Here is a 14,949-nt window from a genome sequence, read left to right on the forward strand (position 1 = left end):
CACCTTGTGGAGAATCCACATCTTGAGGGCTTTGAGTGGTCCCTTGGCAGTTCAGGCAATAAGTGCTGCTGCAGCATTGGCTTGTAGTCACACAATATGGTCTAAAAGAAACGGTGTCCAAGAACTCACAGCCAAACATACTACCCTCAACTTTATCATGTTTAAAGCAGTGTTCAAAGTGGGGATGTATACGGTGGTATGCCAAACTGCCACTTCTCCCATAACATTTTTCATACCGCCACTTCTAAATTTCCACTTCAACCACTGGTTTAAAAGGAAAATCTGTATTCTCAGGGTACCATATCCCTTGAAGGTGGCTAAAAGACAAACTGCTCGCCACCTGACTGGCACACCTATCATCTGTCTAAGAATCTGGGAGAACAATAGGCTTGCAGACAGCAAGGGAGACAACTGGAAGCGAGATACTTGAAAGACGTTTAACACCCAAGGAGCAAGACCTAGAGGTTGTGGATATGAATCCTCATGTGAGGGGTTTTCATCTACAGTGGAGACAAATATCATCTGGCACTGTATGAAGGAGTATGGGTTAGCAAGAAGGGGAGAGAGATCAGTCTCTAAAAAGGGGAAGGGAGGCATCATCTGCTTGCTCCACGGTGTTAAAACTGAAGTCCAGAAAGGTCATAGATATCAATGGCACCAGAGCTTAATTGGCCCTGTTGGATCCAATGACAGTTCTACAAGAATTTCATCAAATAAGGAAATGACTCCGGCTCACTGGTGATACAGGAGGGCTACCACGTACCCAATAAACTTGGAGAAGAGGAGGAGAAAGGAGGTAGGCAGTGTGATAGTAAAATGTCTGAATGAGAGTAAAAAATTGGTGAAGGACAGACAACATGGTTTAAACCAAAATGTAATAATTTTGTGTAACTGTCTTAGTGGGTGTGACTGCGCAGTTTGAGTCAGACATCTTATTAAGTACAACAGTAAATTAAAAAAAAAGAGGATTTATGTACTTACGTTAAATCCGTTTCTCCAATTCCGTCTGGGGGACACTGCTTACCATGGGTTGTGGAGGGGAGCTCGGGAGTTGGCACCTAGCTAGTTAACTTTAGCACTGCTGACAGAACCCTCCCCTCTACAATCCCCCTGCATCTTCCTCTTCCTGTCAGTTAATTAAAAAGCCCCAAGGCGAAAAGGCCAATCAACCAAAAGCACACAGAAAAAAAGCAGAAGGGAGGGATCGCAGTGTCCCCCAGACGGAATCAGAGAAACGGATTTAACGTAAGTACATAAATCCTCTTTTCTTTTTCATCCAGTCTGGGGGACACTGCTTACCATCGGGACGTTCTAAAGCAGCCCCCTAAGGGTGGGACCACTCTGAAAGCCCCGCTCGTAGAGCACTACGAGCGAAATTTGCATCCGCAGATGCAAATACATTAAACTGATAAAATTTTGTAAAGGTGTGGACAGAGGACCAGGTGGCTGCCCTGCAAAGCTGGTCTGCAGAAGCCCCACTTCTCACTGCCCAAGACGCCCCCACCGCCCGGGTGGAATGGGCCTTAAATCTCTCTGACACAGGATGGTTAGCCTTGATGTAACCTGAGTAATTGTTGCCCTAATCCATCTCGCAATTCACTGCTTAGAGGCTGGCCAGCTTCTATGAGAATCAATAAGGACAAACAGAAACACGTTACACCTAATTTGGGAAGCTCTCTAACATATAAGCGGAGAGCCCTAACCACATATAATATATCCGTATACACCTGATCAGACAGGTGTATACGGAAGCTGTCCGAAATACCGGAACCACAATTTTCTGGCTCAAAAGAAAAGCTGAAACACCCTTCGGAACAAAGGAAGGGAGAGTTCTGAATACCGCTTTGTCCTCATGTAGCATCAATTATGTTGTCGACAGGACAGAGATCCCAACTTTTACGAGCTGAAGCAATGGCTAAGAGAAACATAACGTTGCAGGTTAGAGACCTAATCTGCCGAAAGTAAGGATTTAAAGAAAACCCTGTAAGCATATGAAGCACCAGGAAAAGATCCAATGGTGCTGTAGGAGAATTGAAAGGAGGCTAGATATGCAAGACCTCCTGAAGAAACGTCCTGATGTCTGGCATATCTACTAACTTCAGGTGGAAGAAACTGAAAGGCAAAAACCTATACCTTTAAGGAGCCTAAGCAGAGACCTGCCTCGAGACAGAATTGGGATAAGACGAAAAGAGGACGTATGACAAGACCTATTGTCACACCCTGTGACATAGGCTTGCCAAATGCGACGATATATGCGAGCCGAACAGGCTTACAAGCTCATAGCAGAGTGTTCACTACACTGGGGGAAAAAAACCCCTAGCCCTCCAGAGCCTGGCTACAACAGCCATGCGGTTAAATTTAGCTGAGGTAAATCCTGGTGATGAAAAGGACCCCGAAGGAGAAGATCTTGTCAGTGCGAAAGACAAAGTTCTTGCCCTACTGCCATAAAGATTATGTACGCGTACCACACTCGCCACGGCCATGCAGGTGCTACCAGAATTACCGACAGACCGCCTTGCCTCACTCGTCTGAGTACTCAAGGAAATATGGGAATTGCGCAAAACCTGGGAAACTTCCTGATGTGTATGGAGGCCATGATCTCTATATCCTGTAGACCCCACCTCTGAACCAGAGACTGAAAAGTTTCCGGATGGAGGGACTACTCCCCTGGCATCATCGCATTGCGACTGAAATAATTGGCCTCCCAGTTCTATATTTCTGAAATGCACATAGCCAAAATTGCTGGAACACACTGTTCCGCCCAAGCGAATATCTGAGCCGATACCCGCATTGCCGTTGCTCTTCTCGTTCCTCCTTGTCTGTTGACCTATGTCACAGCCATGGCATGACGGACTGAACTGAGAAGATGACCCTGGAGAAAGGTTCGGGCCCCCCGAAGGGCCAAAAGGATTACCTTCAACTCTAATAAGTTGATGGATAGAGAGGACTCCTGGACTGACCCTGGAGCAAGAGATGAAGGGATACCGCCCCAACCCTTCAGGCTGGTGTCTGTGAATTTCTCGCATCCGGAGACAGAGAAACTTCTGGCGCTCCAAATGTAGGTGGGATCCCGACCCTCCTGTGAAGAGGTCCCACTACAAGCACCGGGAATAAGCACGACCGAAGGGGACTGTTTCGAAGGAGACCAACATCTTCCCTTGGAGACGCATGCACAAGTGTATTGAAGGACTGGGAGAGGACAAGACCTACGATGTTATCCTCTGAACCGACCTGATCTTCTCTTCTGGCAGAAACACTTTCTGCTGTTTGGTGTCCATGCCGAGTCCCAGGAAGATCCTGCGTTGACGCGGCATCACCTGGGATTTCCTTGAGTGTATTAAACACCCATGCCTCTTGAGGAAAGCTATGTGAAGGACATGTGCTGTTGCAAGCAAATCTCTGAGGCGGATCTTATGAGAAGATCGTCTAAGTAAGGCACGCCCTGAACTCCCCTTGAATGAAGACAAGCTGCCATTACAAACATTCTCGTTCCTCCTTGTGAAAAACCCCTGGAGCCAAGGAGAGGCCGAAGGGAAGAGCCCTAAACTGATAGTGAAAGGCCCCCACTCTGAATCTCAGGAGAAACTGATGACCGTTCCAGACAGGAGCGTGGAGGTATGCGTTCTTTATGTCTATGGAGGCCATAAACTGATTCCTTTCCAATCCGTTTATTACTGACCTCAGGGACTCCATCCGAATTTTACCCACTTTTAAGTGGATATTTAGGTTCTTTAGATTTAAGATGGGTCGAAAGGAACCGTACGACTTCATGACAAGAAAAAGGGTTTGAATAAAGCTTTTCCCTTTTTGGATTACTGGGACCCTGCAAATAACTCATGCTGAAAGAAGAGAGGCGATCCAATTTTGTATTACCCGCCTACTTTGTGGAACTCGAGCTAGCAGGGTTACAAAGAGACCATGTGGAACAGGACCCAAGAGATCTATCCTGTATCTCCTAGTTATACTGCCCCGAACCCAGGGATCCTGAGAAGACGCTGTCCACTGTTCTAGAAAAGAGACAGGCGCCCCCCGCCCGTCTCGCCATCTCCTGGTGGGCAGAATGGCAGTCAGGGTGCAGGCTTCTCTGAACCTTGGAGGCCTGACATGAAGCTGAGAAAGAGGGTCTACCTCTGACTGAGAAGCTTCTAGAATTTGAGTGGTCTGACGCAGGATGACTGGCCCCTAGGAAAGGTGGTCCCCCCGAAAGGACTGCCTAAAGGAGCTGAAACGCAGGAGGCGGGCTCTACCCACATTCACTGGCAAAAAGGTGTTCTCCTGGCACCCGTTTACTGAGAAATCAAGCCCTGTAATTCCGGCCCGAACCAACCTGATGCAGAAAAAGGAATGGTTTCTAAGGATTTCTTAGATTCCGAATCAGGCTTTCAGGATCTCAGCCATAAGATTCGTTTTGCTGAAATTTTCGAAGCCTGAATAGAGGAAGACACAGACGCTGTACTCTGAGCTTCCTCTTTCAAAATGTTAAGGCCAGGGAAGCAATTATGAGTTCTGCAAGGCCTCAGCCAGCTGCTCTGCCCATGCTTCCATGGCTCTAGGGACCCTAGCCGAAGCAAATGTGGGTCTAAAGAAAGAACCCGCTGTTACAATATAGATTTTTTCTGAGCTTCAATTCTGCGGTTAGTCTGTTCTGCAGTGTTGCAGTGTCCAGGACCAGCAAGGTAGCATGGGGGGGCTATACAGGCTACAGGAGTATCCACCCTAGGGATTCCTTCCCAGTGAGCCAGTTCCTCTTTCTGCAATGGATATAAGGAAGAAAATCTTCTGGAATAGAAACCTTTAAATCAAGTTGTTTCTATATTCCCTCAGCAACATTGTGCAATTCCACCAACGGAGGAAAACGAATAACCTTTCTTCTGGCCTTCTTAACGAGACTTCTGTTTATAGGACTAGGATCCTCTGACTCTGGGAGGTCCAAGGCCTGCTTTACCGTTAATAGCAATCATCAATGGCCTGATATCTGGCAGTTTTTTCCTAATTAGACACGTGAACCTGATCAGGATTAAATTTGGTTTCCTCTTCCTCAGAAAAGGATTTGCAGATCTACACAGATTTCTTTTAGTAGGGGCCAAATATGTGGATTCAGAAACTGGTCTAGCTTGTCGAGACATGTGTCTCATCCGTTATGAAAAAGAGAAGGGCCTGCTACAGCCGTTCCCGCAGCAGGACCCCCCACCTTATACAATATAGAAAAAAGTGTTGCTGAGCTTGTCAATAACTAAGTAGATTTAGTGAGAAGCTGAGCTAAAGCGTAAACTGACTGTGGTAAGTAAACCTTGCATTTATAACAGGTAAAATATTTTTCCATAGGACCTTTTCCTTTAACATTTTACAAAGGAAAGCGTGACAAGCACACCATTGACTTGAAGGAGACAGAGAGAAAAAACAAGTAATCAACTAATCTACAGTAAAAGTTGCATTTGTTCCTTTAAATAAACAATGTTATTTGCGTTTTGGCAAGCAAGAGTACTATAATATTACCCATACTAGCCCCACTTTGTCAGTAAAGCAATACAGTTTTAATAAATGCTTAATAATAAAAAAGAATACTTAGCCAAAAGGCCAACAGGAGAGAAGTCCACCAGCCATTTCCTGATGCTTGCTCCCACAAGGCAGTCTCTGTTCCCGGGCTTCTTCTTATGCTCCAGAAGACCGGAATACTGCCCGTAAATTGAAGAGCAGGGGAGTTCTATATAATTTTAACTCCCCCTCTTCCATATTCTGTCTCCATTTTTTTTTTTTTTTTAGAAAAATAAATAAATAGCAGAGTAATGGAGACCTCAAAAAGATTGAGGTCTCCTTCAGCGGTTCTGACCCCGATGCCCCCTCCTATTACTGAGGGGGAATCTTGGTATAGCCCCCATCTTGCCGCCTGTCTTAACTCAGGAGGTCAGATCCAAGATGGCCGCCAGCATTTCTTTTTATCCGATAACTGGTGCTCTATGCCTGCATTGGCAGCGCCGGTTATCGGGGAGGCTTTGGTCCGGTGAGACCGCTTGTCACTCTGTTCTAGACACCCAAGGCTGTGCCAGTGAGAGCCCTCGGCTCTCATGTGACAGAGCCGTGTCTGCGCTGCGGGTCTGGGAGTGTGCTCTCTATGGTAGAACACACTCCCAGGTCTGCCTTCAAAATAAAAGTCTCTGTACTTAAAAAATTAAAAGTTTAAGGAAAAAATAAAATAAAAATTAAATATAAATTAATAAATTAGCACTAGCACTAAAATAGCAGCCCAACTCCTTTGGGCACCTAGAAAAAACTGACAGGAAGAGGAAGAGGCAGGGGGATTGTAGAGGGTAGGGGTCTGTCAGCAGTGCTAAAGTTAACTAGCTAGCTGCCAACTCCCGAGCTCCCCTCCACAATCCATGGTAAGCAGTGTTCCCTAGACTGGATGAAAGAAATAACAAAAATGTTCACCTAATCCTTGTACATAGTTTTTGGTTTATGCAATTACAGCCAGAAGTGACCATGTTGTTTCTAGAAGGCAAAATGCAGGAAGCATTGATATTCCTGTTGAATATTGATGCGCAGGTATGTATTCTTGAAGTCAACAGGTGCTAGGAATTCCCATGCAACGAGCAACTGGTAACAAACCTAAGTAATTCAATCATGAATTTCTACCTCCAAAAGAAACTGCTTAGACCCTTGAGGTCCAATTCTGTGCCATTTAGGCACCAGGAAAGAGTTGGTGCAGAAACCCTGAAATCTCTGTTGTCCAGGGAGCAGATTGAGGAGTCCAGAATGGCTTTTTGAGTCACCAAAAAGTGCTGTCTGTACATAAAGTCAATTTCAGGCCTGGCCAACCTGTGGCTCTCCAGGTGTTGTGTAACTACAACCCCTAGAACGCTTTGCCATTAGGTAGCCAGCTAATAGCTTGCAGGGCATGCTGGGAGTTTTAGTTTCACAACACCTGAAGAGCAACAGGTTGGCCAGGCCTGGTCTACTGACAGTAGGCCTTAGTGTTTATTGGTTTTTGGGTTTTTTTCTACACCAAAATCTTTACCTGACCAGATTCGATGGGCATGTGGTTAGAAAATTACACTATATGATTGAATTAGAATAAAGACAGGGACTTACAGTACCACAAATGATCTGGGCCAGCATCTTATCTTTACACAAACAGTTGAGCAGTATGTGGCTTTTATGAAAACTGCAAAACTAAAATACAATGCTATGGCTAACATATATAAAAATAGACCGTGAAAATTGAGCAGAAAAGACACACAGATTTTCTTTTAACTGTATTTTAAGTATATTAGCAATTGTGTTTTTGTTGTTTGTGTAGTTTTGCACTTTACTGATCATAAATAATAGGTCTCTGTCCTTGAAGCAATCAGTTGAAAACTCAAGAAAATACCATATGATACAAAATAGAATTAAAGCTAAGCAGTGTTTCTGAAGTCAAGGTTACAAAAAACATAAAATCACTGTGTCAAGTTATAAAAATAATCTTGGCAAATACTGTTTTCCTTTGTTTTTTTCTTCAGACTGCTATTATTGATTTATAATTCTGCAGTGTTTGTACAGTGACATCTGTACATGGGACCTAAAGCAATAAGTTTTGTCTAGTTTGTGGAACGCCCTGTGGTAAATAACCTGCTGGGTGGAGATTTGTGAAGATCTATAATGTGTTCAAGAAATCATTTCACTGGGGCAACTGTGTTGTACCATTGATGTTGGAAGGAGTAAACGAGCTCCAACCATAGCAGATGCTTGGTGGGAAGAATGCCTATCATGCCGTTCGTTTGTCGGAAGATTTGGCTGCTGGTCGTAGTAGCCCAAGTCTGCCTTCCTCTCTGCAAACCACTTTGGGATGCTGTCTCCTTGTTCTTCAAGAAAACAGAAAGCATTAACAGGAAGGAAAGCATATTTATGTCCTGTCGCCTGGCTAACGATGTTATCAAGCTCAAGTTGAAACAAGATACTCCCTGATAAAGAAAGCGACTCAAGAGTCCTCAGACTCCACATCAGCCTCCCAGGCTTCAAGACAGAGGGTAAGACGAGCCGAGACTGCAGATGCCCCAAAATCAGTCTCACTTTTTGTTCCACCAAGGGAAGCCATTCATATCCTGGCTTGTCAGCTACCAAGCCCAATGCTTTATTCAGATGGTCCACCTTAAGAGGCGCTTCCCATTTATCAATGTCCTCTGAAGAATGAGGAAGACAGTTAAGATAACCGCAGCCTATGGGATACCAGGAACTTACTGTCCGGCAAGTTCCACAAATTATCAAGCTAGGAGGTAAAAAGAAAAAAAAAAAGTACTCTTTTCGCTCTTTTCTTAAACAGAAAAGACTCCACAAGCATCAGGGACAAAGTCGGAACCGGTACAGGATTCTCAGAATGATAGGCTGCGCACCAAGTGTCCGCACCTGTCTGTCCAAAATGCAATTTGGATTTCCATCCAGCACAAGTAAATTTCATTATAGAAGTTAGCCCAGCCTTTGCCCTCAAAGATCTCCTCCTATCTGACATGATGGACACAGATAGAAAGAAGGAAGAAAAAAAAAAAAAGGTAGAAGCAGCATACATCCAGAAAGAGAGAGCAAGCCTGCAATACAGCTCCGTCGCCCAATCAATCTGAAGGATTAACCACTTTGAAAACAAACCCCACAGACCTGGTAACTTTACAGATGGAAGAACCGAAAAAATGAGTACTGGAGCTCCAAGATGGCTGCTGTTTTGGTGTCTGCACACAAGGAGTGAGAGACTATCAAGAAGGAAGTGCTCAGACAGGGAGAAAGCACCGCCCCCCCGGGGCCCAAAAGTGGAATGACAACTGTCCAAAAGGACAGCCCCTCCACCAAATCAATTACAAGTAACCTCCACCTGACCCAGCTCCACTGCAGCCTCCAAACTTAGGGCCCACCGTCAGATGGTGACTTTCCACCAGCCGCTCTTCTGATGCGCAGTGTAACTATGGCTGCTGTCCTGGGGGAAAAATTGTAGCGGAGACACCTCCATCAGTACCTCCAATCCCCCACTCCTAGAAGCGCACAGCAGTTCACGCTGCGTGTTCTCCTACATCCAGCAAAATTGTACTTTAATCCCTATTAGTGTTAAACAGTCTAGCAGTGTACAAGTAATAATGATACATTTAATTTTTGTGGTTGGTGGGTATTTATATATGTATATCTATGTACTACACCTGCCATGTGGAGAGAAAAGGATTTTAATAAATTCAGATTCTTAAAAGTTGTATGGGTTTCTTGCATATATTTCTAAAGAAACGAAAATATCTGCAAAAGTGGACTGTTCCTTAAACTGTACTGTCATGTATAAATGTCAATAACTTTTGTATAAGTAATAAAATAAATTACAACTGGGACTTCCTCAGACAATGTTTTGTAAGTTTCATAAGATTTTTGCTCTTATTTTATTCATAACATATAGAAACTTCATACAATTTAAAAAGTCTATAAATTATACTAGGATGTGTTATATATGTATTTCATCCAAAAGGATCCTCACAGCTGCTAGCTCGTGTGTTATTCTTCGCAGCACACTTTTTCTTGTTGTGTAATAGACGAAAGAGCACAGAGTGCAGAAAAAGTTTACATTATTGCAAATTAAATTAAATTTAGGTTACGTCAATACTTTTGCTGGTTGGTTCCTTACCAGCAAAAGATGAAGTACACTGGTCTACTGGCAAGGGGGATGAGACTGTTTCCGGTTCTACTGACAGATTGCTGTTTTCTGGAAATCGACTTGTAGAATCTATAGAAATATTAAATAGCACATCATCACACATGCCTTTATCTGCTAGACGTTAGTAGGACAGAAAAAGAAACAGGACAAAAGAAAAAAGGGTTAGATGACACAGCTAAAGAAAAGTATCCAATGCATCCAAGATAATTGGCTGCTTATAATAATAATAATTATATATATATATATATATATATATATATATATATATATATATATATATATTTGTGAATGGAGTTCATAGTAAACTAGTTTAAGTTTAGTGATCCTGAATGGTTTAGCTCACACAGATGCAGAACATTCCTCAAGCTTTCATGATGATGTTGTGCAGCATATCATGTGTTTTATCCTATTTCAGCATTCACACAAAATGGAAAAGCCTACAGGGTGCAAATAGCCTACAGCTACTGGATGAAACCATTCTCTGTACTATCAAGTTTTCAGCCACTTCGCAATTTTACATTGTTCTTTATTAAAATAAAAAACACACCCCCCCCTCAACCTCAAAAAAGAGAAAAGAGCAGTTAGTAGAAACCCATTCTAGGTGCTGCAGTTGAGCACATTGTGTACTTGCATGTCACAAGGCTTTACAGGGACTCCTTTCTCACATCAGTCATAGTTAAAGAAGAAATCCTAGCTACACACAGACATAACACACATTGCAACATTCCCAAAATATCAACGAATGAATGAACAAGTTTATAGAATTAACCGGTATTTTAAACACTTCAGTTATCAAATTGTTCTGAATGTCAATATAAAGGATTAGTAGCTAAGATAGTTTGTGATAAGTTTATCAACACAATAATACCCATAATCTAAATAGGGAGGTACCACAACAATGGAATAGTTTTCCAAGATTAGCCTCCCATAGGGTAGTTAACAAGTAGGTTGTTGTGGATATCTCCAAAGTGTCTACTTTAAATGTGCTACATCCTCTATCAGAGTAAGCAGCACGTTAAACAAAATAAGAATACTAATATACATTAAAATGAGTGTGTTCATTATGTGGTATATATTTTGCAGTATTTCAAGGTGAATTGAGAATTATTATTTTTTTATTTAACTTCTTGATAAATTCATTGCGCCAAGATCAATAGGAGCATAGACTCGCACTGTGGTTAAGCAATCCAACAGGGGGCAGAACACTATTAGCAAAAGATAAAAAAGGAAAAAAAAACCCCTATCCCTTTTTTAAACCTCTTCTCTAGACAAGATGTTCAGTTTTCATATTGCAATGAACAGAAAAAAACACTCAAAATAAAATTTAACCGCTTAAACAAATAACTCCCTGTCCAAACCACAACAGACCATAAAACTCCAAACTGAAGAAGAGCAAAGAAGAAGGGAGTTGGATAATGTGTATCACTTAGAGTTGAAGAAACTTTTAATGGAAAGTAAAACACAATTTAAAAACAAAACAAGTTTTCTGCTTCAGTCAAAGGGAGCACAGACCCACACTAGATAAGACATTGCTGTTGGGAAATTAAATATTGGCCTGTGACTACAGATTGCAACACCTTCCTGCTAAAGAGCTGCTCTTCAGACAAGACAATGTGTACATGGTAAAATTCTGTGAATGTGTTGCTCAAGTGCTCAGCTGAAACATCGAGTGTGGCCTTGATATCCACACACCTGCACAACCCTGGGCCAGTCCAACAAGAGCCGTTATCCCAAGTAAGTCTGCCCCGAAGTAGAACATCCATTGGACGGCCCAGTTCCACCTTTTAGTCCAGTGCGGTTGCCACAGTATTGTGGCCTTGCTGGGGATGGTTTGGGTAAGATTCTGCTGCTCTATTGGACACTGAGCCACCTCTTAAGTCCTCAGGATGCAGTAGACACCCTGCTGTGAAAAGTCTGACTGGATTAGGTGAAAAATAAAGGGTACCCATTTGTTAGGCAATACTGCACTTACGTCTCTATTACCACCCCGAGTTAACCCATTCATGTATTTTCTGTAGGAAATGGATCCAGATCTGTCTTGCAATTCCAGCTCAACATGTACTCACAATTTTATTTTTAGTGTGTCTCCAGTTGGCTGGGTGCCCTAGTAACCTCAGGGTGACAGTAGCTCTTTTTGGGGGGGATTTATGGGTACCAGAAAAACCAGCCTGGCAACATTAAGAACACTAAACCACCATATTTAGTAGAATACATCCATATCTGATGTTGGACGAGAAGGCCTGGATCGCAATCTCTGTTCCTGTTCATCCCAAAGTTGTTTGGGGTTGAGGTCAGGGCAGTCAAGTTCTTCCACTCCAAACTCATCTAACCATGTATTCGTAAGTCCTTGCTTTGTGCACTGGGGCACAGTCTCGTGGGAATAGAAAAGGGCCTTCCCCAAACTGTTACCACATAGTTGAAGGCATAGCATTGTCTAAAAATCACTTGGTATTCTGAAGCATTAAGATTGCCCTACGCTGGAGATAAGGGGCGTAGCTAAAACACTGAAAAACAGCCCCATATCATTATCGCTCCTACACCAAACTTCACAGTTGGCATAAAGCAGTCAGGCAGGTAACGTTCTACCGGCATCTGCCAAACCCAGACTTGCCCATCTGACTGCTTAACAGAGAAGTGTGATTTGTCACTCCACAGAACACGTTTCCACTGCTTCACAGTCCAGAGTCTGTGTGCTTTACATCACTCCATCCGACGCTGGGCATTGGTCTTAGGTGATGTGAGGCTTGCATGCAGCTGCTCGGCCATGGAAATCCATTCCATTAATCTCCCGCCGCAGAGTTTTCATGCGTACATTAATCACAGTGGAAGTTCGGAGCTCTTTAGATATGGAATCAGCAGAGCGTTGACAACTTTTACGCACCATGCGCCTCAGCAGTCGTTGACCCTGCTCTGTGATTTTACTTCCAGTTAACTGTGGAATATCCAGCAGGAATGAAATTTCACAACAGTCTTATTGAAAAGGTGGCATCCTATCACAGTACCACGCCTGAAGTCACTGAGCTCTTCAGAACGACCCATTTTGCCTCACAAATACTTGCAAATGGACACTGCATGGCTAGGTGCTTGATTTTATACACCTTTGGCAACGGCTCTGATGAAACACCTGAATTCAATAATTAACAAGTGTGGCCAAATACTTTTGTCTATCTCTATCAATATATAAACATATACACACACACATACATACATATATACTGGGGGCTGCAACACTACTGCCTCCCAGAGTGCAGTCACCACAGGTTCCAAGGTAACTGTTGTGTTCTGTGCACAGGCAACTACTCCGGGATCCGTTCCAGTGAGGAGGTAGGAGCAACAAAAGAGACAACCAGCAGCGCTCAAGACCTGCTCCTATACACAGTAGTTTTCTCATAGACAACAACGCTAAAGCATATAAATCAATCAAATAAGAAAATTAAAAAAAAAAGAACTTTATACGCTGCTCTGAGGCAGCACAAAAAAAAGGTGCCCTACTCCATAGGCACTAAAAATAAAGCTAAAAAGCTAATGGTGTAAGGGTATAGTAGGAGAGGAGCTTCAAACCAAACAAGTGTATAGTTTAGAATTAGTACTTACTTCAGCACCAGTGCCCTATATACGCTAAGGTTAGCAGTATCCCCCAAAGTGTAAGAATGAAAAAGCCAAATACACACAAAACATAAAAAATGTTGATTGGTATTGTTTTGCGTTTGTAGAGAACAATATAAAAGGATCTCTCTACAGAACACCAACACTTCAAACAGATCACAGAAAACATTTTGTATGCATAGAACACAGGTTAGATAATAAACACAGATACTGACCTGCTCTCTTTTCTCTGAAAGAAAATGGAATGTCCAAAGCTTTGCCTGCATAACTGCACAGCAATTTGTCTACATCCTCAATAGAGAAGCTGGACTCTGGCAAAATGACAAGCTGCAAAGTCTGCACTGCAAGAGAGACCCATTCTATCTTCATGTTCATCAGAAGCTGCTCAAGCATAAGGAGAGGGCTGGAGAGGAGATGCTCATAGTTGGAATGTCCAGACTCTGGAAGTACCAGCAACATCTATAAATAATGCAATGGGATTGAATAACTTTAACAGTGTCAACCATTAAAACTATTGCATTCTTTAACTATAAGCCACCAAATTAAAAACGGAGCATTGGAGAAAACACAGAAATGTACTTTTATTCATGATAGCTGGAAGTGTGCAAAAGATGGATTACCAGGTCAATAACTTTATTTGAGGGAGCAGAATCTTCTTTGTTTTTCTCCAACTGGTGTACCCCCAAGCATGCCACCAAAAAATGAAACTGCTACATCTGGTATGACCTATTGCAGCTTTTTACGAAAAGAGGTGGTTCTTCAGTTGTTAAACTTCAGGTCACAACATTACTGACCTATTCCCTTACAATATTGTCTTTAACATTAGAAATGAGTCAACCTTTAGAGAAGCCACTACAACTGTTTCTGCGACCTCAATTTTTTTTATTATCTACAAACCAGGCGTGTGTGTGTGTCACAGTTAGAGTTGGCTTACCTTTGATCCCATGTATATATTTATTATCTCATCAAAATTTGCCTCCAGAAGACGATTTTGAAAATGTGTAAGTAGGTACTCAGACAAAAAATGGCTAGCAAATATACTAGGCTTTTGGAGGAGTGCCCGCTCGGTGATCACTAGTCGCAGATTCTGCTCTTCAACTCTCTTCAACAGCTATAGGACAATATAAAACAGAAATGTAAATCATGGTTATTAAGGTTATACACTGACCTGTATCCTTTGTGGAAGTAGGCAAGTATGACACATCTACATGACCAAAACATTTGAAAAATTCCAAACTATACTGTAATCATCTCCCAATCACTAACCAGCGAAAATGGTGGTTGATCTTACAGATGTCTTAGGGTTTCTATTAGTGGCAGTAACCTGCCATTACCTACAACTCCTACTGGTGCTAGTCGGGCACCAGACTCTCACCGTCTGTGGGTGTCAAGTAAACACCAATATGATTGCCTTAGTAGTAGGAGAATAGTCGCTGCCACCAGTAGGCTCCTTTACTGGCACCTTGAACAGTTTTCTTCCGGGTGGTAAATGTAATTGCAGCAGCACCTCTTTGGTCCTCCTGACCACTTACTTTGGATCAGAATTGCTGCGTATAACGCAGAGCATTATTGCTGGGTTCAACAAAGGACAGCCAGGGAATGGATAAGAGTGTTACCTTTTAACTGAAGATTACAGGAGTACAGCACATATAGGTGTCTTTCAGTATTAGAGCAGGGTTTTAAGG

General features: G+C 42.7%; 1 protein-coding gene across 6 annotated transcripts in view; it reads right to left on the reverse strand.

Annotated features, from left to right (window-relative positions):
* Positions 1 to 14,949, reverse strand: part of ZFYVE26 (zinc finger FYVE-type containing 26) — a 229,724-nt gene that overhangs the window by 76,496 nt on the left and 138,279 nt on the right. For 5 of the 6 annotated variants that reach the window (XR_012680192.1, XM_075192465.1, XM_075192462.1 and 2 more), the window contains 3 exons: positions 14,199 to 14,375; positions 13,480 to 13,723; positions 9,629 to 9,727 (listed from right to left, as the gene is read on the reverse strand). Coding sequence is in view for 5 of the 6 variants with exons in the window: in XM_075192465.1 (XP_075048566.1) it covers positions 9,629 to 9,727; positions 13,480 to 13,723; positions 14,199 to 14,375 (520 nt within the window). In the remaining variant the exon portion in view is untranslated. The remainder of the gene's footprint in view (positions 1 to 9,628; positions 9,728 to 13,479; positions 13,724 to 14,198; positions 14,376 to 14,949) is intronic. The other variant, XM_075192463.1, reaches the window with a different exon arrangement.

Source organism: Mixophyes fleayi, chromosome 12 (assembly GCF_038048845.1).
Source record: "Mixophyes fleayi isolate aMixFle1 chromosome 12, aMixFle1.hap1, whole genome shotgun sequence".
Classification (NCBI taxonomy): domain Eukaryota; kingdom Metazoa; phylum Chordata; class Amphibia; order Anura; family Limnodynastidae; genus Mixophyes; species Mixophyes fleayi.